At 42.8% G+C, this 25077-nt stretch overlaps 3 protein-coding genes across 8 annotated transcripts in view; 1 reads left to right on the top strand and 2 right to left on the bottom strand.

The window, feature by feature from the left end:
• Positions 1–15639, bottom strand: part of LOC118387794 (density-regulated protein-like) — a 28065-nt gene extending 12426 nt beyond the window's left edge. For 2 of the 5 annotated variants that reach the window (XM_052514695.1, XM_052514694.1), the window contains exons 1-6: positions 15493–15639; positions 12802–12920; positions 12562–12665; positions 12338–12428; positions 9103–9219; positions 8856–8995 (exon numbers count right to left, since the gene is read on the bottom strand). In XM_052514695.1, coding sequence (XP_052370655.1) covers positions 8856–8995; positions 9103–9219; positions 12338–12428; positions 12562–12665; positions 12802–12910 — 561 coding nt within the window. In that variant the 5' untranslated portion in view covers positions 12911–12920; positions 15493–15639. Of the gene's footprint in view, positions 1–8400; positions 8720–8855; positions 8996–9102; positions 9220–12337; positions 12429–12560; positions 12666–12801; positions 12921–15492 lie in introns of those variants that run through there. The other 3 variants (XM_052514697.1, XM_052514693.1, XM_052514696.1) reach the window with 3 other exon arrangements.
• Positions 4591–8252, bottom strand: LOC118387792 (hydroxycarboxylic acid receptor 2-like). The gene has a single exon (XM_052514691.1). It carries the CDS (start codon positions 7075–7077, stop codon positions 5995–5997), a length of 1083 nt encoding a protein of 360 aa, XP_052370651.1. The 5' UTR covers positions 7078–8252; the 3' UTR covers positions 4591–5994.
• A 225-nt stretch (positions 15640–15864) lies between the features above and the next one.
• ccdc62 (coiled-coil domain containing 62) lies at positions 15865–24791 on the top strand. 2 transcript variants are annotated; one of them, XM_035776513.2, is made up of 13 exons: positions 15865–16240; positions 16550–16590; positions 16745–16915; positions 17260–17449; positions 17744–17910; positions 18063–18164; positions 20188–20359; positions 20543–20644; positions 21082–21170; positions 21541–21641; positions 23254–23380; positions 23516–23794; positions 23985–24791. In XM_035776513.2, exons 1-13 carry the CDS (start codon positions 16171–16173, stop codon positions 24051–24053), a joined length of 1680 nt encoding a protein of 559 aa, XP_035632406.1. In that variant the 5' UTR covers positions 15865–16170; the 3' UTR covers positions 24054–24791. The 2 variants fall into 2 exon arrangements, with proteins under 2 accessions (XP_035632406.1, XP_035632405.1); XM_035776512.2 differs by having other exon boundaries at positions 15866–16240; positions 23221–23380.
• Positions 24792–25077: the final 286 nt, after the last annotated feature.

The raw sequence follows: 25077 nt of genomic DNA, 5'->3' as shown, positions 1-25077 counted from the left end.
TAGCTTGTAAGCAGGAATCAGGAGAATATAATTATGATCAGATTTGCCAAATGGAGGGAGAGCTTTGTACGCGTCTCTGTGTCTGCAGTAAAGGTACCTAGTTTCCCCCCTCTGGTTCCACAACATGCTGGTAGAAATGAGGTAAAATGGATTTAAGTTTCACTGCATTAAAGTTCCTGGCCACTAGGAGCACTGCTTCTGGATGAGCATTTTCTTGTTTGCTTATACAGCTCGTTGAGTGCGGTCTTAGTGCCAGCATCAGTTTGTGATGGTAAATAGATGGCTACGAAAAATATAAACTCTCAGTAGATAGAGTGGTCTACAGCTTATCATGAGGTATTCTACCTCAAGCGAGCAATAGACATCGTGCACCAGCTGTTATTGACAAATAGACACACCCCCACCCCTTGTCTTACCAGATGTAGCTGTTCTGTCCTGCCGATGCACAGAAAACCCAGCCAATTGTATATTATCCTTGTTGTCGTTCAACCACGACTCGGTGAAACATAAGATATTACAGTTTAATGTCCCTTTGGTCGGATAGTCTCGAACGAAGATCATCCTGTTTATTCTCCAATAATTTCACGAATGGTAGAGGTGGGTTACCCACTCGCCGACAAATTCTCACAAGGCACCCCAATCTCAGCTCCCTGTATTTCCGTATTTTCTTCACGTGAATGACGGAGATTTGTGCCTGGTCTCAAAGAAGTAGTAGTAGTCGGACTCATTAAATAAAAAATCTTTGTCCAGTTCGAATTGAGTAATCGGGATTCTGATATCCAGAAGCTCTTTTTGTTCACAAGACACAGTAGCAGCAACATCATGTACAAAATAAGTTAAACAATGCGACAAACACCCAAATTAGCACAGTTGGTTAGGAGCCCATAAAACGGCAGCCATCCCCTCCTGTGCCATTGAAGCAAATGTGTAAAGGCTGGGGGTCCCTGAAGGTCGTGCTGGGAAACACTGGTTTAGGATTTGAGGAAGGATGCATTCAAGAAATCAAAATGAAGAGGAACTTAGACCTCTCTTCTGCTTCTTCTTTTCATCCTCCTCTCCAACAAGGGGCACCTCTACACCGCCAGTGTCCTGCTTGGAAGCATTTCCTACCGGACCAGTAAGGCATAAGAAAAAAAGTGTTTTTAATAAGACATCATTCATTATTGCCCACCTCCAGAGTATTATTGCCCATCTTCCTGATAGGAAACAGAGAAAGAAAGAACAAGAGACTGTCTGATGAAACTCACCTACACTCATCCTGGCAAACACATCTGGGAAGTTCTTCTCCAGCCACTGCCTGCATTTGGATGGCTCAGGCATGTACTCACAGTACTCTGTTGACAAGGAGCACACTGGAAAACCAACAACAGAGGTGTTAGACCTTGACAATCATGTGATACCGCAAATCAATGTTTTAGGAATTGGCCATGAGCATGTATCGATCACTAGAATAGGGTGCCATTGGGCCTCCCTGGTGGGGCAGTGGTTTGAGGGCGCTGTACTGCAGCGCCAGCTGTGCCACGAGAGACTCTGGGTTCGCGCCCAGGCTCTGTCGCAACCGGCTGCGTCCGTGAAGAATAGGGAATAGGGTTCCATTTCGGAAAATGCCCAGTAGTTCTTACCGCCACAATACTGGACTTTCTTTGGGCACTGTGTGACTGAGGCAGCACTCCCATGATGGCCTCCTTTGTTTTCTGGTGAACACGTCTCTGCATTCTCAGTAGTAGCCATTACAGATTATCTGAACACAGAGGGAAAAAAGGTTCATTGGATAAAGTATACCTTCAAATTGAACAAAAAGTGAGAATCAGCCTTTCACCAGACAACTTGGATCCTGGACCCTCGACAATGGATTGGTCTGAAGACAGTAAACTCACATTGTCAAAGCACTAAAAACAGATCCTTGTCATGGCCTGCCACGTCACAGTGAACATGGACTGCCACTTTAATCAATGCATAACACCTAACTCACCATGAAAACTGCTGCAATATATTTGACTGATGATGCTACTCCTGCTGCTATTGTAATTACTTTGCATTCAATACATTTTTATTTATATTACCTTTATTTAACTAGGCAAGTCAGTTAAGAACAAATTCTTATTTTCAATGACAGCCTAGGAACAGTAGGTTAACAGCCTTGTTCAGGGGCAGAAGGCCAGTAAGTTATTATAATGTTCAGAGTAAATACTTGTATTTAGGGGGGGGAAATACCCAACCGATGTGCAGTACGAAAAACTAGGCAGCCATTTCCTAAGTTGCGTCACCGGAAGCCCTTTCCAACAGTCTTGAAGAAGTTCCCACATATGTTGAGCACATGTTGGCTGGTTAGTTTGCTTTGGGTCATTGTCCTGTTGAAAAACAAATGATAGTCCCACTAAGCACAACCAGATGGGATGGCGTATCGCTGTAGAATGCTGTGGTATCCATGCTGGTTAAGTGTGCCTTGAATTCTAAATAAATCATAGACAGTGTCACCAGCAAAGCACCCCCACACCATCACAACTCCTCCTCCATGCTTTACTGTGGGAACCACACATGCGGAGATCATCCGTTCACCTACTCTGCGTCTCACAAAGACACGCCGGTTGGAACCAAAAGTCTCCAATTTGGACTAATCAAACTAAACGACAGATTTCCACAGGTCTAATGTCCATTGCCCATATTTCTTGGCCAAGCAAGTCTCTTCTTCTCATTGGGGTCCTTTAGAGGTGGTTTCGAAGTTTGCAATTCGACCATGAAGGCCTGATTCACGCAGTCTCCTCTCAACAGTTGATGTTGAGATGTGTCTGTTACTTGAACTCTGTGAAGCATTTATTTGGGCTGCAATCTGAGGTGCAGTTAATTGTCGATTTCTGAGAATGGTAACACTAATGAACTTATTGTCTGCAAGGTTCTTCCTTTCCTGTAGCGGTCCTCATGAGAGCCAGTTTCATCATGGCGCTTGATGGTTTTTTCGACTTCACTTGAAGAAACGTTCGAAGTTCTATAGATTTTCCGTATTGACTGACATTCATGTCTTAAAGTAATGGTGGACTGTCATTATTATTAACTTATTTGAGCTGTTCCAACCATAATAGGGACTTGGTCTTTTACCAGATAGGGCTATCTTCTGTGTACCCCTCCTACCTTGTCACAACTGATTGGCTCAAATGCATTAAGAAGGAAAGAAATTCCACAAAAACATTTTTAACAAGGAACACCTGTTATTTGAAATGCATTCCAGGTGACTACCTCCTGAAGCTGGTTGAGAGAATGCCAAGAGTCTGCGAAGCTGTATACTCATACCCCCGCACACCTCATAGCCCCGCACATCCACTCGGTACTGGTACCCCTTTTGAATAGCCAAGTTATCATTACTCATTGTGTTTTTATTATTACGTGTTTTACTTTTGTGATATTGCTCTATTTTCTTTCTCTCTGCATTGTTGGGAAGGGCCCATTAGTAAGCATTTCACGGTTAGTCCACACCTGTTGTCTACAAAGCATGTAACAAATACAATTTGATTTGCTAGCTGCTCAACCAAAATATACTGTGTGGTATTGTGTTCAAGTAAACGGAACACTTTTATTTTGAAACGTTTTAGACCTGTTAATGCCGCTTAATGTTGCTAAAAGACGCTGATTTCACAGAGCTACCCTGCCCAGCTAGTTTTCTCGAGCAGCCTGCCCTTCCCAGCGCCAGACTGTGACGTCACCTGCGAAGCATCCTCTCTTTCTCTCGTCTGTCTGAACGTTCTCCATCCAACCACCAACTGCGGTATTGGCATAACTAAACATTTGCCAAATAGAATCAAACGTCCGTGAAAATTAAAATCATATTGTACATGTTATAGAACAACATGTATTCACATTTGCTTTTATGCAAACACATTGCCAGTGTACTTACTAAACCATAGACAACCTCACAAAACACATTTGTCTCACTTGGAAAATCAGTGTATTTGACATCTTTCAATGAAAATAATCTCTCTGGAAATAATCTACTTGAATCATTGGTTTGTGGAAATCATAATGAATTAGTGTGCTTGCTGAAGGAAAGACCACTATAGATGTATTATGCACAGTTCAGACACAGAACTTATGGCAAGTCAAACTGAATAAAAATTAAGAGCGGGCTGGCAAGGTTGAGACTTATTCTTGACATGGGATTGGTTTCATCCAACCGCTCCTCAACACCCAAGGCTTCCTAGTTGGATTTGGGTCGAATTCAGGCATAGCAGTGAAATAACGAAAAAAGCAAATAAAGATGATTCACACACCTGTTCAGTGATGAAGTTAATGTTTTAAACAGTGAATATGATTGCTTTAATGTGTCTTGGCTAATGTAACGTGTCTTCAGATTTCATGACTCCCTTATACTAAGGAATTGTAGTCTCCTCATCCCTAAAATAAACCATGAGATATGTGAGAGAGCAATATTACTGTGCAACGTAGACATTCTATTTTCTCCCGCAAAACTGTTTATTTATTGATGTAGTGCCAATTGGCTATGAATGTTTCCACTTCTTTTGAGAAGTCTGTTTTTACCGGCAGTTGCTGGTTTCAAAGAGCACAAAAAATGTCAAAAACCATGAGCCTTTTATCATTTTAACCTCCACAGAAACCATCTTAATATGCATTACCATTTATCCCAACAGTGGAAGAACTGCTCTCTAAAACTTTTATCAAATATAATTGATTTTAATTTGCAGACATTTGCATAAACTGTAATGTTTTTAAAGTCAAACAACAACACAGTGGTAGACATTTTAAATGCTACTGCTCTTTCACCATTTCAGCTACAAACATTGAAACAACTAACATTTTTTCACTTTATACATTATAACTATTTAAATCATTTTTCATTACCATAAAATAACCCACCAACAGTAATATTTACTCTTGAACTGTTAAAGCTAGAGACACTAAATTAACTTTCTGTTAAAGCTAGAGACACTAAATTAACTTTCTGTTAAAGCTAGAAACACTAAATTAACTTTCTGTTAAAGCTAGAGACACTAAATTAACTTTCTCATGTTATCAATCAAAACAATCTTTCCACCTATCTATACTTTTTGAACTATAACAATAAAAAATATGCATAAATTAACATTGTTTTGAATGAGAACCATAGTAATACAGTGGTAGCTATTCAAAACGGTCCTGCTCCTAAACCAATGAGGCTACAACAGCTTTAAAACATTCAGGCTATCCTAACGTCAAATTTCCTATAACCCTTTATTAACTATTTTGATTTGCATAAATTAGCATAACACTTCATGTATTCAATGCCAACCATAAGAACACAGTGCTAGACAATTTAAAAGCTACTGCTTTTTAACAATTTCATCTACAAACATTAAAACAACTAACATTCGTATAAAATAACCACCAACACTAATAGTAACTCTTGACCTGTTCAAGATAGAGACACCGAACCAACTTCACATGTTCAGGCTATCCTATTCTATCAAATAATCAAATCAAATCTGCCTACTTTTTCAACTATAACCAGTCACTATCATTGCTACTGCAGTCACTATCACTACTATAACTTATTTCAAAACCATAAATACTTTAAGACAAGCTAGCAAGCACACACATTTTCTTTAGGAAATGTACTTTTCTAGTTCAAAAGGAATTTACTTGAATCACCAGCAAATATACAAAACTCAAAGACAAAGTATTGTAAATATGAAATATTACATTAAAGATTCCACTGTTATACTGCAAACAAATTCTTAATTGAGCGAACCAATTCATGAATTTCTACTTTTAGCTATGGAACATCAACATAACATAAACATGTTAAAATTCGTATCTAACAGTCAACTATCTCTAACTTCCTTGACTTCCTTGACATCTGGTTAATATTCTTTGAACACACCATATTCCACTAGAGTAGAAGAAGAAAAATCACACAAAGTCAGATATTTTGTTCTCCTGGGTACCTTTTCATAAAAGCGTCTCAGAGTAAGCCTAGGACTGCTGATCTAGGATCAGATTTGTATTTTACATCACAATGAATAAGTCTGAGACGCTTTGCGAGTACAGGCCCTCACCCTGGACCTGTGATTGGAGGTTACTACTCCTCCCTGACACTGTATTTGCACTGCTGATCTTGGTCCCAGTCTCAGGTGAGGCTGGCGGTACCTCCTCCTCTTTCCTGCCCAGCAGTCTGTTGAACAGCTTCTGGAAGTTCCCACTGAAGGCAGAGCTGGAGAAGTAGTACACGATGGGGTTCAGCACGCTGTTGAAGTAGGTGAAACACACAGATGTATAGAACGCCAAACTGGCCTCTTTGAAATAATGGCACTCGTTGTACCAGGCCTTGAGGATCCACACAGCGATCCGAGACACTGTACTGGGGAAGAAGCAAATGATGAAGATGAGTGCCACGACCTTGACAAACTGCACCGCACGTTTGATCTTCCCCCCAATGTCGATCGTCTTGTTCTTCAGCTGCCAGGTGATGCAGACCGTGCAGAAGGTGACAATGGCAGTGGGCAAGAAGAACTGGGTCACGTATAAGGTGTTGTGCCACGTAGACAGCGGGCTGAAGCCCATGCAGATGTTGAAGCTCTCGCACTGTGTCTGGTTGTTGCGGTAGAGTAACTGTTTGTTGGTCAACAGGTACCCGGTTGCAGCGATGATCAGCCCCCACAGGCCCAGAGACACCCACAGAGCATAATTCAGGCCCATCCGGTTGATCTTGTTCATGGGGTGAACGATCTTGAGGTAACGGTCGACAGCCACTGCAGTGAGGAAGAAGATGCCAGCGCCGCGGTTGGCCGTCAACATGAACAGCATAATCCGGCACATGGCATCACCATGGATCCAGTGCTTGCCGCGTCGGTAGTAGTCGGCTCTGAATGGTAGACAGAACAAGACGATGGAGTCGGCAACGGCCAGCTGTGTGAGGTAGACAGAGTTGGGCTTCCAGGTGTCCATGTGGAAAATAAACATCCACAGAGCCACAACATTCCCCATCAGCCCAAACATGAACTCCAGCACCAGGATGGGAGGCAGGACATGGTCCAGGATGGGAGACTCAAAGGCGCAGCAGTCATCTTCTGTAGTAGTGAAGTTTGCCATGGGTCAAACGATACGCTTTTAACAGGAGAGACTGTCTGTGTGCTGCTTTGCTCCTCTCTGAAAATAGTCAATATTGATAGTGTTGTCTAGGCATCTCCTACATTTGACCGGGGATTTTATTGTTTGCAGTCATGCAAACGATCTTCCGGTGCCAACAATATAGAGAGTTTGTGTGGGTGTGCAGTGTGTTACCTTATGGAGATCTGTAGGCAGATGGCTCTGAGTGAGGACACCAACAGCCCAGGGATTATGGAGTGTAGGGTCCCAAAGACCCTCCCCATTTTTGATTAAGGGGACCTTAAGATTCATATGCTTGTCTCACTATTGTACTGTTGCTATGTGTCTGACACTATACCTTGCACAAGCTATTTTCATCTTTGTGGTTAAGCCCTTAACCTGCAGGCTGGGTGTGAGTCAGACCGAAACTAGATAGAAGTAACAAGTGTCTCATTGTGCCATTTTGATCTTGTGAAAAGTGGTCAATGCTAATGAATTCAGAGAAGCTACTGTCCTAGGTTACCTCAGCTTATTGCAGCACATATACACTGAAGTAGATGATCACACCATCAGGGAAGTGATCAAAGTAGATAATCAGCTGCGCCCTTTGGTTGGTTGCAGGACTTACTGTGAAACATGCATGCTGTGCTTCCATTGTTAAAGTCTCTCTGCAATTGCATTAATAAAGGTTTGATTTATTTTTTCTGACTGCTGATTTCACCAATAAGCCAATGATTGACAAGGAACAAGGAACCTACCCCGACAGGGGTCATTATAAAACTATTATTCTGGTGGAAAGATCATACTCGTGGGTATATAAAGGGTTCCCAGAATACAGTTAACTTAAAGGTCACGACACCTGGTCTGGTTCAGTAGACACAAATTGGAAGAAAATGTGCCTAACGAAGCAGTTTTAAAGGGAGGTCATCTCGGACTCTTATCAATTCTTTATCATTGTGCTAAGAGAGTCGCTGGTTTGAGGGAAACACCATCCATCTTTTGCATCCTGAGATGCCAGTGAGCCTTATCCTAAAGTTAGACAAATAGATCTTGTTAGATGTGATTTCAAATCCTTTCAGAAAATATTAACTACCCGATTATGTGCAGCCCAAATTCCTATAATAATATCACCATAATGCATATTTCCAAGCATGTCACTGTGTTCCATTGGCCCAGTCCCTTTCCCACAGAATATAAATACCTTAAATGGGTCTCATTAAATGAAATAATACAATGGCAGTATGAACATACATTGCAGACAGTACAGTGAGATGTACTTACAGAGTGGGATGATGAAGAGAGAGGTCTGAAAGAAGGACTAAAGAATGAGCAAGTGAATGAGCGACATTTATTACCCTAAAATTTTGCTGAGTGAAAAGCGTTTGGGAAGGAATCACATCAGACCAGACCTTTGGCGACTGAGAGAGACAGGCAGCAGCTATCAAGAACTGAAAAATGCCAAAAAGGGAGTGGCCAAGTCCACAGTTTCTATACAGTAAATAAAATAGATATAAAACGACTCCTTTTTAATGTTAATGTGTACATTTGGCCAGGTTGTTACATGTTGCATCCATTTTCAGTAAAAGTGCACGTCGGGTCTTCACTTCTTGACTTCTCCAAGATCTTCAATGCTGTCGTCATCCACCTACAATGGAAAGACAGATGGTTAGTGTGTGTAATATATATCTCATTCAGGTACACACAGACTACTCGTCTATTTCCTGTAACTAACTTTTTTCAGCCATCTCTGTGGCGTTGGAGAGTAAACACAGCAGTCTTACCTCAGGCCACTTTTCCTGAATGACATCGATGATGTCATCTGTAAAATCTCCCTGAATGATGATTTCATCCTCCGCTGTCACCGAGGCACCGCAGGAGAACTTCTGGGCAAAGAATCTCTGAGCCTCTTTAAGGTCAATGTCTGCAGGGAGGAAGTCCAGTCACAAGCAAGAAAAACAACAAGGTTACAGGTCTGCCCATGTCTTTAACAAGGTGTTTACAGTAACAGGATGTGACAGTCAGTCTTACCAAAGGTGTTCATTCCACAGACTCGGGTGACATATTTCTTCTTGGCGCGGGGGATTTTAGCTATCGTTATTTTCTGAGGGACAGTCTTCTTTTTCTGTTTGATCTGTCCTCTGCCACCTAGAGAGAGTCAGCACAGATGGGTTAGAACAGGGTTCTCCAATGCCAGTCCTCAGACACCCCCTAGCAGTTGCAAGTGCTTGTTCTATTTCAGCACTAAGACCTGATTCAACCAATGAACCCCGGTGATTTAGTCTGGAATAGAGCAAATCATATAACAAATGTTATTTGTCACAGGTGCCGAATACAAGAGGCGTAGACCTAAACGTGAAATTGTTCAGCAGTCTTACAGCCTGGGGGTAGAAGCTGTTGAGAAGCCTTTTGGACCTGGACTTGGCGCTCCGGTACCGCTTGCCGTGCGGTAGCAGAGAGAACAGTCTATGACCTGGGTGACTGGGTCTTCCTCTGACTGCCTAGTATATAGGTCCTGGATGGCAGGAGGCTTGGCCCCAGTGATGTATTGGACCGTACACACTACCCTCTGTAGCATCTTACAGTCAGATGCCGAGCAGTTGCCATACCAGGCAGTGATGCAACCAGTCAGGATGCTTTCAATGGTGCAGCTGTAGAACTTTGAGGATCTGGGGACTCATGCCAAATCTTTTCAGGCTCCTGAGGGAGAAAAGGTGTTGTCGTGCCCTCTTCATGATTGTCTTGGTGTGTTTGGACCATGAGTTTTTTGGTGATGTGGACACCAAAGAATTTGAAGCTCTCAACCTGCTCCTCTACAGCCCCGTTGATGTGAATGTGGTGTGTTCGGCCCTCCTTTTCCTGTAGTCCATGATCAGCTCCCTTGTCTTGCTCATGTTGAGGGAGAGGTTGTTGTCCTGGCACGCCACTGCCAGGTCTCTGACCTCCTCCCTATAGGCTGTATCATCGTTGGCGGTTATCAGGCCTTCCACTGTTGTGTCGTCAGCAAACTTAATGATGGCGTTGGAGTCGTGCTTGAACTGGGAGTACAGGATGGGACTAAGCACGCACCCCTGATGGCTCCCCCGTGTTGAGGTTCAGCGTGACATGTGTTGTTGTCTACCCTTACCACCTGGGGGAGGTCAGGAAGTCCAGGATCCAGTTGCAGAGGGAGGATTTTAGTCCCATGGTCCTTTCTTAGTCATGAGCTTTGTGGTCACTGTGGTGTTGAACATTGAGCTGTTGTCAATGAAAAGCATTATCACATAGGTGTTAATTTTGTCCAGTTGGGAAAGGGCAGTGTGGAGTGCGATTGCGTCATCTGTGGATCTGTTAGGGCGGTATACGAATTGGGTCAAGGGTTTGGTGTTTATGTGAGCCATGACCAGCATTTCAAAGCACTACCGACATGAGTGATACAGTGGTAGTCATTTAGTTAGGTGACCGTCGCATTCTTGGGCACAAGGACTATGGTGGTCTGCTAGAAACATGTAGGTATTACAAATTCGGTCAGGGAGAGCTTGAAAATGTCAGTGAAGACACTTGCCAGTTGGTCCACGCATGCTCTGAGTACATGTCCTGGTAATCTGTCTGGATTACCCCGCGGCCTTGTGAATGTTGACCTGTTTAAAAAGGTCTTGCTCACATCGGCTATGGAGAGCGTAGTCACACAGTCGTCCGGAACAGCTGGTACTTTCATGCATGATTCAGTGTTACTTGCCGGAAAACTAGAATATAAAGGCATTTAGCTCATCTGGTAAACTCACGTTGCTGGGAAGCTCATAGCTGGGTTTCCCTTTGTATACCGTAATAGTTTACAAACCCTGCCACATCTGACAAGCATCAGAGCCAGTGTAGTAAGATTCAATCTTAGTCCTGAATTGACACTTTGCCTGTTTGATGTTTCACCTGAGGGCATAATGGGATTTCTTAATAGCATCCGGATTAGTGTCCCACTCCTTGAATGTGTCAGCTCTAGCCTTTAGCTCGGTGCGGATGTTGCCTGTAATCCATGGCTTCTGGTTGGGATACGTACGTACGGTCACTGTGTAGACAACATCGTCACTGCACTTATTGATAAAGCCGGTGACTGAGGTGGTATACCCCTCAATGCCACTGGATGAATCCCGGGAACATATTCCAGTCTGTGTTAGCAAAACAGATCTGTCGCGTAGCATCCGCATCATCTGACTACTTCCATATTGTGAGTGTCACTGGTACTTCCTGCTTTAGTTTTTGCTTGTAAGCAGGAGAATATAATTATGATCAGATTTGCCAAATGGAGAGAGCTTTGAAGGCATCTCTGTGTCTGCAGTAAAGGTACCTAGTTCCCCCCTCTGGTTCCACATGTAACATGCTGGTAGAAATGAGGTAAAACAAGATTTAAGTTTCACTGCATTAAAGTTTCTGGCCACAAGGAGCACTGGATGAGAATTTTCTTGTTTGCTTATGGCCTTATACAGCTCGTTGAGTGCGGTCTTAGTGCCAGCATCAGTTTGTGGTGGTAAATAGATGGCTACGAAAAATATGAAAACTCTCGGTAGATAGAGTGGTATTCTACCTCAAGCGAGCAATAGACATCTCACACCAGCTGTTATTGACAAATAGACACACCCCCACCCCTTGTCTTACCAGATGTAGCTGTTCTTTCCTGCCGATGCACAGAAAACCCAGCCAATTGTATATTATCCGTGTTGTCGTTCAGCCACGACTCGGTGAAACATAAGATATTACAGTTTAATGTCCCGTTGCTCGGATAGTCTCGAACAAAGATCATCCTGTTTATTCTCCAGTAATTTCACGTTGGATAATAGAACAAATGGTAGAGGTGGGTCACCCACTCGCCGACAAATTCTCACAAGGCACCCCAATCTCAGCTCCCTGCATTTCTGTTTTTTCTTCACGCGAATTACGGGGATTTGTGCCTGGTCTCAAAGTAGTAGTAGTAGTCAGACTCATTAAAGAAAAATTATTTGTCCAGTTCAAATTGAGTAATCGGGATTCTGATATCCAGAAGCTCTTTTTGGTCACAAGACACAGTAGCAGCAACATCATGTACAAAATAAGTTAAACAATGCGAAAAACACCCAAATTAGCACAGTTGGTTAGGAGCCCGTAAAACGGCAGCCATCCCCTCCGGTGCCATTGAAGCAAATGTGTAAAGGCTGGGGGGTCCCTGAAGGTCGTGCTGAAGGTCGTGCTGGGAAACACTGGTTTAGGATTTGAGGAAGGATGCATTCAAGAAATCAAAATGAAGAGGAACTTAGACCTCTCTTCTGCTTCTTCTTTTCATCCTCCTCTCCAACAAGGGGCACCTCTACACCGCCAGTGTCCTGCTTGGAAGCATTTCCTACCGGACCAGTAAGGCATAAGAAAAAAAAGTGTTTTTAATAAGACATCATTCATTATTGCCCACCTCCAGAGTATTATTGCCCATCTTCCTGATAGGAAACAGAGAGAGAAAGAAAGAACGAGAGACTGATGAAACTCACCTACACTCATCCTGGCAAACACATCTGGGAAGTTCTTCTCCAGCCACTGCCTGCATTTGGATGGCTCAGGCATGTACTCACAGTACTCTGTTGGCAAGGAGCACACTGGAAAACCAACAACAGAGGTGTTAGACCTTGACAATCATGTGATACCGCAAATCAATGTTTTAGGAATTGGCCATGAGCATGTATAGATCACTAGAATAGGGTGCCATTTCAGAAAATGCCCAGTAGTCCTTACCGCCACAATACTGGACTTTCTTTGGGCACTTTGTGTCTGAGGCAGCACTCCCATGATGGCCTCCTTTGTTTTCTGGTGAACACGTCTCTGCATTCTCAGTAGTAGCCATTACAGATTATCTGAACACAGAGGGGGGAAAAGGTTCATTGGATAAAGTATACCTTCAAATTGAACAAAAAGTGAGAATCAGCCTTTCACCAGACAACTTGGATCCTGGACAATGGATTGGTCTGAGGACAGTAAACTCACATTGTCAAAGCACTAAAAACAGATCCTTGTCATGGCCTGCCACGTCACAGTGAACATGGACTGCCACTTTAATCAATGCATAACACCTAACTCACCATGAAAACTGCTGCAATATATTTGACTGATGATGCTACTCCTGCTGCTATTGTAGTTACTTTGCACTCAATACATTTTTATTTAATTTTACCTTTATTTAACTAGGCAAGTCAGTTAAGAACAAATTCTTATTTTCAATGACAGCCTAGGAACGGTGGGTTAACGGCCTTGTTCAGGGGCAGAACGACAGCTTTTTACCTTGTCAGCTCAGGGATTCGATCTTGCAACCTTTCGGTTAATGGCCCAACACTAACCACTAAGCTACCCTTGCGCCCCAAATGAGTCAACAACCCCTTCTTCAGCTAAGATACGTGAGGTCTAACCCATTCATAGACGCTAACTACCTGTCGCACAGTGTTTCCCCTATATTAATTTATCAGCTGCTACGCCAAACAATAGGATGACAATTTTCGCAATATTTAAATAACTAAAACAAGATATAAATTACGTAGAAAAGATCATGGAGATACATTTTTTAATAAGATCATCTTTGAGAACTAACAATCACCATAATAAACTAGACAGTCAATCTAAAATTCCATAAATGTCATGGCAGCCCCCATTGATTTTGTCATGTTTGAGTCACTCAGCATAAGAACATGGCAAGAAGCCATGGCAAAATGTGAAGAATTGTAGGAAATTGGCTTTAAAACTGCAAATTCCCCCTCAGCCCAATGGCAAAATTTCTGGAAATTAGCTTAAAAAACTAAAATCTTCAGCTGGTTTTAGAAACATATGGAACATATCTGCGAGAACTGTTTTCGCAATTTTTTTTAGAGCGCTTATTTACAGAAAACATATGTTAGACGTAAAGTGAAATGTGACCCTCAATATCAAATAAACGTCTGAATCCAGCTTCTGTCAGAACCGCACCACCTGCTGTGTAGACAGTGGTAGATTTTGTGGTAGGAAGTATCGACTAAAATGCTGTGTCTAATGTCAGTACAGGTGCATCAAATCTGGGACCAAGGCCATCAGACAGCCATCACCCAGTACCCTGCCCTTAAATCACTGTCACTAACCGACTGCCACCCGGTTACTCAACCCTACACCTTAGAAGCTGCTGGCCTATGCACATAGACACTGGTGAATTTAATAATGTTTGCATACCGTTTTATTAATTTCATATGTATATAGTGTATTCTAGTCAATGCCATCTATACACACTATTCTGTCCTACATATTCTACAGACACTACAGTCATGGACAGTATGTGGATAGACTGTTTACACATCCCATAACACACACACACGCAAGCATGCATACACACACACTCCAGACTCCGACATTGCTTGTCCTAATATATAAATATTTCTTAATTCCATTAGTTTACTTTAGATCTGTGTATTGTTAGATATTACTGCACTGCTCGAGCTAGGAACACAAGCATTTCGCTACACCAGCAATAATATCTGCTAAATATGTGTATGCGACCAATAACATTTAATTTGATGCTGTTCGGACAAAAGGTTGGATTCAGACGTTTATTTGATAGCGAGGAAAACATTTCACATATGGTAAATAGAGATTATACATATGCCCTTGTTGACTGGAAACGTTATGGTGATGCTAGCTTTATTGTGGTACGTTTTTTTTATTCTCCGACGCCAGCCTCCAAAAAGATTCACCACTCAGCGAGTCCAACCAATACAGACTCCCGATGTTGTGTTCCAAAGCTAGAGGGCTATATGTTTCTACAACCGTACCGCAATTGAGAATCGAGTCACGTTTGAATAGAGTATTTGTCTGTTTTGGCTGCCAGAGCCAATTCACCTCTAAACAGAACATGTAAGGTCCTTGGACTATAAGGAGCAACGTTGGTTTCCTTTAGTAAATTATTGGGAAACGTGAAGTCCTAAGCAGGGATATTTGGCACGTCATACCTTGGCCTTACCTAGTTAACATGCGGGGGAGCAATATATAGCTTGACAACAAATAAGATGATTGTTATTCATTCACAAAGAGGTAGAATTGTATGACAGCTTTCCTTACAGCTGCTGTTAAAACTCAAAATCAGGCTGTCAGACATAATTAGCCAGCTACCATTAGCTTACTAACTTGCATGCTGCCTATGGTGGTGCCTTTACCAGATACAATTGGGATCTATCCAAGCTAGATAAGCAAAAGTTGTGGTAATATGGCAATGGACGAGCTAGCTAAATTCAACAGCTGGCCAGCCAGCTAGCTAGATAATATTTTTGACAACTGGTTCCTTGGCTGAGACTTCATTCACAGCTAGTTAGCTATATATGCTAACTAACGGCGCAACTAACGTTAGATGGCACATTAGCATCACCTCCAAATCAATCAATGGAAAGACAACATCATCATCATCATCATACATACCCCTCGAAAACAACCTTAATATTGTTGACTGATCAACAAAACAAGCATTATTAAGTAAAGTTGAAACAGATTAATGCTCAGTTATAACAGCTTGAGCACACCTACTGCCTGATTTAGCTAGGGGTCCTGTCAATGCCTATTGGAACGCACGCTCGGCAAAGAAATAACAGGTGTTCACTTAGTTGCCTGTATTATTTTTTTATATACAAATGAACCATTTGTCAACAATATATCGATAAATTACATTTTATAACAAGATTCCGATTTATTGGAAAATAGCGTAAAATATATCTTATATAGAACTTCTAATATGATTTTATTTTGACGTTATACGCTAGGCATTCACGTGTGTGCCTTGACATCCACTCCTCCGCGGCCATCACAACAAGTGATTTGAAAATGTGCAAACGTTCAACAGGAATTTAATGCTAGGCTAGCTGGATATTTCAATTTCCAAATTAACATAATGTTAGAAAATTGTGGAGTAATCCATTTTATTTGATTATGCTCTGCATTTTGTTGTCAATGTATTTATGTAAATGGTTCCATGATTTAATAGCAGACAATGATCATGAGATGCCCATCTAAATCTGTTGAACGTTAGCGTAGCTAGCTTGCGTCAAAGTTAATCAGAACTGTAACAGTACAAGTTACAAAAACCGCCATGACTGAGTGGAGATGGACCAAGGCAGTAGAAGAACATTCAATCCAAATGGAGGATCTGGACACTCATCACACGGCTATTTTGGTGTGTGTGTGTCTCATCACACAGTTGTCGAGATAGCCGATTCAACTCCACGATTTACGATGGAGTTGAGCGGCGACTAGTGTGGGCGGACTGGAGTTACGACATCACATACAATTAGGTTTTTATGAAAAACTACTGATTTCAGTACCCACAGAATAGCATGCAGTTACATAGGACAATGTCTCCCGTCTGCTCACACTTGTCGCCGCTCAACTCTATTGTAAATCGTGGAGTTTAATTGAGTCGGCTATGTCTGAGAAAGCTGGCAGTAACTGCATTTTAAACAAAAACGTGTATTTGTGTTTTCAGTCACTCCATGTGATCCCTGGCACAGCACACCGGTGAAAAAGGTAATAGTGAGCAAATCACTGTTATTGGACCTGCTATAATTCATCCCTAAAACGAATTTTATACGTTTTTATTTTGTCTTGTTGCCTTGGTTAGGCTACTAGTCTAGTAAAATGAGAAATTCTGACATGAATGGCAATGGCTCCGTTTTTGCAGAAGAATGTGGGAGCTTCTATCAAGGAGCCTTCCCTAGTGTCCACCTCAGCTCAGAGTGAGGGACAGAAGATGGCCAGCCAATCAGCCAGAAGTCCCCCAAGCCTCAGTCCCACAGGAAGCCTCTACACCCAACCCCCCTCCCTGTCTCTACCCCTCCTACAGGACAGAATGGTGGGAGGTGCTGCTTTTTACACAACACATAAAGCCAAATGGCTCATTTTTCAAACATTATGGAACACACTGCTTATGTTCTCCTTTGTTACATCATTGTATCCTTGATAGAATCACAGAATGCAGAATAGAATGTTAATGATATTAAGGTGTAATTGCCCATGGTAGCTAACGACTGGTTGATAAAATGTGAAACTATTACTATGAGCTAGCAAGGCTACCATTATAGGTAGCAGGTCAGTAGTACTGGTACTCTACATGTTTGTGGAGGGGTGTTTGTGCATACCTACTCACTCCTGTATTTACATTTGGGTATGTGTCTGTCTGTGTGTGTGTTATAATAGCCTCTTGGTGAGATGGAGAGTGCCACCATCCAAAGGCAGAGGCGGGAGCTGCAGCTGCTGATTTGTGAACTGAAAGACCGGGACCAGGAGCTCAACACCATGGCTGCTGCCCACCACAAGCAACTCACTGCCTGGGAACAAGACCGCCAGAGAGTCCTGACCTTGGAGCAGAGGTGTGCTCGCCTGGAGGGTGAGAGAGGGGACACAGGCCTCAATCCCAAATGAACACAAAATATTCCATTCATCATCTGTGTGTGTACATTCCAAAAATAACCTCAAAGATGGGTAGTTACATTCATACTTAAATGGTGAATTGCATCCTCTGTATTATTTTATGATGTTTGCTTTGAATACGACAGGTCTGGGAATAGCATTGATAAGGTCTCTGGTGTTTATGCGTATGCATGCATGCATGCTGTGTGTGTGTGTTTTTGCTTGTATATGTATCAATCTGTGTGTCATAATGTGTGTTTGCTTGTCTTAGATGAGCTTCAGAAACGTAATGAGGTGATCAGAGCTGTAACTAAGAGGGTTCATGTCGTGGAGGCCCGGGAGAAGGAAGGCCACAGGGAGCTCAACTCTACCCAGCAACAGCTGCTTGAGCTAGAGAAGAAGCAGCAGTACACCAGCCAACACTGTCACGACCTGAAGGTACAAGCACACACACACACACAGCCAATTTGGTGTTGTACTGATGTGGTTATTTACAGTCCATGTTTCCGGTGTTGTGTTCTTAAACAGGACTGTAAAATAAAGGGTTTCTGGTGTTGTGTTGTTTTGTTGTTCCCCCCACCCGCCACCAGGAGAAGAACCAAAGTCTGAACTCCACAGTGATGTCTTTGTCAGCCCAGCTGGGCTCTCTGCAAGTCAGAGGGGAGGAGCTCAGCACCATGCTCAGACTCAAGGTAGGCTTGCTTTCTTAAACCTTTGTCTCTAACTCTGATTACCCTGTAATAGAGTAGTAAGGCCATGCAGTTACAGACATGCTAGTCTCTCACGACAGCTTATCTGATTTGGTTCTGGGTGCCGAGATTCAGGGGCGTAACTTTGGTTTTAGAAGGGAGGTACCTACATTATTTTTTTTTTAATCCAGTAAGATAAACACTCCAAACAGCCTACCTGACCACTCGGAGGTGTCCACATTGGTCCTAAAGCACACCATTCCTTCGTTTGGTATCACATTCCAATGATAAAACTGGGGGGGACAAAAATGCAATTTCAGAATGAACTTTTGGTGAAAGTGACGCCCCTGCCGAGATTATAGACATGCAGACTGTAAATTGTACAGTGGTTATCATAAGTGTTCACCCCCCCTTGGATTTCTTTTCACATTTTGATGCGTGACAAAGTGAGATTGAAGTGGATTTATGGTATGATTTTTTGTCATCGATCTAAACAAAATACTCCATAATGTCAAAGTGAAAAGAAAATTCTAGAAAGGTTAACAAATGAATACAAATTGAATAACTAAAATATCATGTTTGCCAAATGATTTACTCGTTTTGTTTAGGCAAGACTAAATTAGTTCAGGAGGAAAATTTGGCTTAACAAATTGCATAATAAGTTACATAGACTCACTTTGTGTGAAATAATAGGGGATGATATGATTTATGAATGACTACCCATTCATCTGTCCCGCATACACACATCTGTAAGGTGTCTTAGTCAAGTATTGAATTTCAAGCACTGATTCAACTACAAAGACCAGAAAGCTTTTCAAAAGCCTCATGAAGAAGGGCAGTGATTGGTAGTTAGGTAAAAAGTTAAGGCATTGGTGACTTTAAAACAGCTACAGAGTTCAATGGCTGTGAAGGGAGAAAATTGATGATGGATCAACAACATTGTAGTTACTCCACAATAATGACCCAAATGACAGAGTGAAAAGAAAATTACAAATACACAGTGCCTTCAGAAGGTATTCACAGCCCTTGACTTTTTACACATTTTGTTGTGTTACAAAGTGGGATTAACATTTTTGTATCAATGATCTACACAAAAAACTCTGGCAAAGTAGAAGAAAAATTCTAACATTTGTATAAAAAATGTAAAAAATGTAACATAAATATTCAATCTTTATATTCAACCCCCTTAGTCAATACATGTCAGAATCACCTTTGGCAGCGATTACAGCTGTGAGTCTTTCTGGGTAAGTCTATAAGAGCTTTTCACATCTGGATTGTGCAACCTTTGCCCATTATTCTCTTCAAAATTCTTCAAGCTCTGTCAAATTGGATGTTGATCATTGTTTGACAACCATTTTCAGTTCTTGCCATATATTTTCAAGCAGATTTAAGTCAAAACTGTATCTGGACCACTCAGGAACACTCACTGTATTCTTGGTAATAACTTCAGTGTAGTTTTCACCTTGTGTTTTAGGTTATTGTCCTGGTGAAAGATGAATTAATTTCCCAGTGTCTGGTGGAAAGCAAACTGAACCAGGTTTTCCTCTAGGATTTTACCTGTGCTTAGCGCCATTCTGTTTTTTTTTATCCTGAAAACTCCCCAGTTCTTAACGATTACAAGCATACCCATAACTTAAAAATCTATGGCAAGACCTGAAAATGGTTGTCTAGCGATGATCAACAACCAATTTGACAGAGCTTGAAGAATTTTGAAAAGAGTAATGGGCAAATGTTTCACTTAAACAGAAAGGCTCACAGCTGTAATCACTACCAAAGGTGATTCTAACATGTATTGACTTATGTAATCAAGATATATTAGTGTTTTATTTTTCATAAATTCTAACATTTGTAAAGAAATTCTCTTCTACTTTGACATTACAGAGTATGTTGTGTAGATTGTTGACAAAAAAATGAAAATTAAATCAATTTCAATTCCACTTTGTAACACAACAAAATGTGAAAAAATCCAAGTGGGGTGAATACTTATGATACCCACTGTATATTTAACCTCTTCTTCTCCCACCAGGACAAGGATGTGACGGAGGCAACCAATCACATCGTAGATCTGTCTGGGCGCCTGCGGGAGATGGAGGGGTCGCTGAAGGAGAGTCACTCACGGGAGGCCAGGGTGCTCAGGGAGGTCGAGGAGCACAAACGGCGATACAGAGAGGTCCGGCACGAGAACACACGGCTCAAAGGTACAGGTTCCAGAGTACATGGCTCAGAGATGCAGTACACTACAATAGTTTTGTAGTTTTCAGTAAGACTGAAAAAGCTAGCTGTCATATACCTGTGCACTCTTAAATGATCTTACTTTCCTTCTCCCTCTCTCTCTCAACCCCCCCCCTCTCTTTTTCCCTCTCCCTGTGTTGTGGTTGTAGAGGAGTTACAGCAGCAGGTAACAGAGGGCAGTGCCCAGAGAGAGGACATCATCCGTCTGAAGCAGGAAGGACAGCTGCTGCGCAGGGAGCTGGCTCTCTCGGGTACCTCACATTCAACCAAGTTTATTTATATAGGACTTTTGAGTGAACATTTTTCACAAATATGTTTGTCACGGTGTGATTTACAGCAACTTAAACCCCAGCCGCCCAAACCCCTGTCTTTTCTGGTACCAACCCATAGAGGCAATGTTTCCCAGTGTAATGACAGGGCCTCCTCTGGAACAGTAGGGAGGATGCCTGTAGTGCTATAGTTCCAGGTCATTGTTTCCCTAAACAGGAACATCTAGTTCCTCTTCCTAATCAATGTTATTTTTATTGACTGTATTAAGATAGATAGACTGGCTGATTGAACCACCCCAGCTTCTCTCGTCTCATCGTGCATTATTTTAGATCGCTTACCAAGAAAATATATCACATTTCTCCCGAACTATTGATAAGAAGCTGTTGTGACTGCTTTTGACATGGTTCCTGTCTCCCAGGTGAGGGGGAGAGCTGGAAGGATGAGCTGCTGGGATTGGCTCGTTCCAAGCAGGAGCGCACAGAGTCGGAGCTGCACTGTCTACGCCAGGTGTGTCACCTCTTACCTTATCTCTACCTCCACACTTTTTACCCACAGCGCATTGGGCTGGGCTGTCGGTCAGGTTCTACAGCATACCTGTGGAACTTCAGGAATGTTCTCCACCTCGGCTGTTAGGCGCTGTCTGTATTGGTGGTGTGTCACATACCTGGGCCCTGACTCAGCCCTGACACAGTTAACCTGAAGAGGCTAAGGAGCTGTATTTGGCCCAAAGTTACCCAGACTAAGATTAAATATTGATGTAAATATAAGATATTGGTGTAAATTAATAGTAATTTACACTGGGTCAATCGATGAAAGTATCATTTACCCTGACCTGATATGCATGAAGTGTCCACAATCCTAATTGTGTGTGTTCCAGGTGTGTGAGAACCAGCAGAATGACCTGCAGCTGCTTCAGTTGAACCTGGAGAGCACCCGGGAGGCCCTGAAACAGGCTGAGGGACAGGGGCCACATGGGAGGTGAGCTGGGTGTTTGTGCATGTGTATATTTATTCTACTCAGTTGATGTTGTGCACAGTCTCAGATATTTTGCTGTTGTTTATTTGGCCTTAGAGGAGGTGCTGAAATTGTGTCTCTTACCAGTCAGGGAACAGAGAGAGTAGGAGAGACAGAGAGACGAGCAACAGGGTCAGTCTACAGACAGACTTTAAGCAGAAGTATAGACCACCACCCAAACTGTCCAGAACCCCCCTTCCCCCTCCTTGTCACAGGAGAGAGACAGGCACCCCAACAGGAGGATGAAAGTAGTGTTTCAGATTTGACCTCTGACCTCACTGACGGTGCAGTAGCAACCCGGGACCTCATTGCTGCTGTCCCCAGAGAGTTGCTGAGTCACGCAATGGTCCAAGCTAGCAGCGTTAGTGACTGTTTTTCATCGACGAAGAGAGAGAACCAGAACATATCAAACCCCCGTACTCCCAGTTCCTACACCAACCGAGAGTCAAGTCACCAGGAAACAATGACAGGTAGAGAGAGTAGAGAAACCATGGAGACACCAAGCATAGCCGCCGCCACAGGAACGCTTAGTCGAACTCGATCGCCAGGCCAAGCTAGCGTCAACTTCAGCGACTACCTGTCCACTGTTTCAGGAAACCAAGGCACGTATCTTAGGCAACAAGAGCAACAACAACTCACAGAACTCCGCAAACATGACTCAAACTACAGCAGCCAGGAAACACGAAGGAGAGCTAGCAAGGAAACCATGGTAACCCGTAGTAGCCTAGCCCCGGGAACCACCACACTGTCGCTGAGCGACCGCATCGCTAGCTACCGCAGCCAAAATAAATCAGCAAGGAGAGAAGGCAGAGGGATACAGAGTCAGAGTGGAGTTAGTGGGAATGAGGGTTCGTTAAACCGCACTGTCGATCAAGTTAGCATTAGCGACAGAAGAAAAGAAGGCAGGGGGACCAGGAGTCAGAGTGGAGTAAGTGGGAATTTCAGCGAGAATAACAGCGGGAATGTGGGTCACACTTCTGTTAAAGCTAGCGACGGAGTCTCGAACTACAGCCACCAGGGAACATCAGGAAAAGAATGCAGGGAGTCATTGTGTGAGGATGGAATCGGTACGAATGCCGGCTCCCTGGTGGAGAGGACTGAGTCCCCTGAATGTCGGTGTAGCAGTATGGTTGAGGGACAGACAGGACCTAGCTCCTATAAGACAGCTAGTTGTGGCTGTGGTAGTTTGCCTGAAGTACAGGCAGGGCAGAGCTATGGCTTTGGTAGTATGGTTGACGGACAGACAGGACCCAGCTGTGGGTGTAGATGTATATCCGAAGGCCAGGAACAGAGTGAACCTATCCTGTCTGAAGCAGGCAGCTCTGAGACAGGGACAGATGCAGGGATGGAGCTCCTAGCTGTGTTTAATGGAGGACCAGAGGCAGAGGACTCCTCCATATTGCTGGTGGACATCAGCCCTCGTAACACCTGGTAGGGACAGAATATACAGAGAAAGAATAGTACACTCTTTTATATTGACCCCAAATTTGTCTCAGGAATAGTAGGATTGATTGATTATTTGATTGATTGACTGCTTTCCCAGTCAAGGTGATCTCACCTGTGTGTACCTGGATAGCCCCTCCCCTTCCTCGCGGAGTAGGAGGAGCCTCGGTCTTGCAAATGACTCCGCCTCTCCAACAACCGCCAATGAACGAGGTGTTGTCAACGGCAACCTGGGAGGCCTTTTTGCAGCTTTAGACGATGTGAGTGGACCACATAGCCTGAGAGGAAAAACTCCTGATCTTCATAATTAATTCCTAATGTAGAGATAAATTAAAGTAATTGGCCAGGATTCAGTCTAAAAGTTTAAACATTTTATATTTTGTCCATTCCCCCAGGAGGACCAGCGTTCCTCCACCAATAATCTACAAAGGCTGCTAGATGAGTCTCGTCAGATGGTGGCTAGCCTGGAACGCACAACCCTACAACCTTTATGCCCCTCCCACAGCCCGTCCTCTAACTGTGACGCTATCATCAGCCTCAGCATCGGCCAAAACAGTGGCAACAGTAGCCATGGGAACCACAGTCGTAACTGTGACAGACACAATCACAGCAATCCCGATCACCACCCCAACCAGAGCTCCACCTACACCACAAGACCCAGTCAAACCAGCCGGGTACGTGCTTTCATGTGTTTTATACTATAGATACAATAATTATTCTGACCAAAATACCACAGATCATTTCATACTGTTGGGCCGATTACCATTAAGACATCACATAATACTATGGAAGTGTGGGGTGCAACCTAAGGGTGTGAACTGGTAGTGATTTACAGTGCTCCTCCCATCTCTTGTTTTCACCCAGCTGGATGGTGATACTCCACCCAGGAACACTCAGCCCTTCCAGAGGAACGAGGAACCTGGGGGTCTATAGAGGGGAGGGACATCTACCTAAACATACCTTCACACACCTGGCCTGGAAAGTCTAGGAGGGGTGATGATGGAGGCTGCAGACTACTCTGTTTTCTACTGTAGCCATTGAGACCGGAGTCACATTGGTATGGCTTTCCCCCCCTTGTCCCAAACCTATATCAGTCACAATCCAGGAAGTGACACTTCGGGTCAAAGGTGAAATCTCCTCCAATCAGAACCAGGGACACAGCGATAGCAAGCCAATGAATGAATTAAACTGCTTTTTTAGGAAACCAAAGAAGGACTTACATTTCTTTATGTGAAACGTTATGTTATACGATACATGAAACTTTTTAAACTATTGTTTTAACAACATTTAAAACGTGTTTAGTGTTAAATGTCCAATGTCCTGCCCTTCGCAGTCCTGGTCATAAGCTATTTAGGAACCATTTAGTAATATGATTGTGAGATGTGAAACCAGTCATTCAGACCTGTTGAATGGTGCTTCTGGGTTATTGTCATTCCGGTTTCACTGCCTGCAAACCTGCTGGATGGCTCCAATAGGATGACTGATGAGGGAAGAGAGACTGCTGCATTGAAAAGAAACCTGAACCTCACTTTCCTCATTAGCATATTGTTTTTGTATTTTTGATGTCAACATTTTGTAATTAATGTTTTTGTACTCATTACTTTTTATGTAAAATAATTTATATGCAAATATAAGAAAAATGTACCACTGCAGTAAACATTTTAATAACCACTTCAAATGCCAGGTTTTATGTGGTTTTGATAACATGATGAATGAAAAATACGATTAATACTTGCTTTTGTTTTTACTTATACAATTTTGTTACGTAAAATATCGGAGAAAACGTGTAATGGAATGAAGATTGCGCAAAAGATTACGCGCAGGAATGCACAGTGCGTTGCGCAAAAATAAACGACCTCAGCATATAATTTAGAGAATAAATAATGTCCATTCATTAATACAGTATTTCCACCTGTAATTTGCTACTACTATCATTCACTCTGTCACTGATCGGAGA

The sequence above is a fragment of the Oncorhynchus keta genome, unplaced genomic scaffold (assembly GCF_023373465.1).
Source record: "Oncorhynchus keta strain PuntledgeMale-10-30-2019 unplaced genomic scaffold, Oket_V2 Un_scaffold_1952_pilon_pilon, whole genome shotgun sequence".
Lineage (NCBI taxonomy): Eukaryota > Metazoa > Chordata > Actinopteri > Salmoniformes > Salmonidae > Oncorhynchus > Oncorhynchus keta.
Note: the sequence above shows the minus strand (reverse complement) of the source record. Positions and strands in the feature narration are given on the sequence as shown.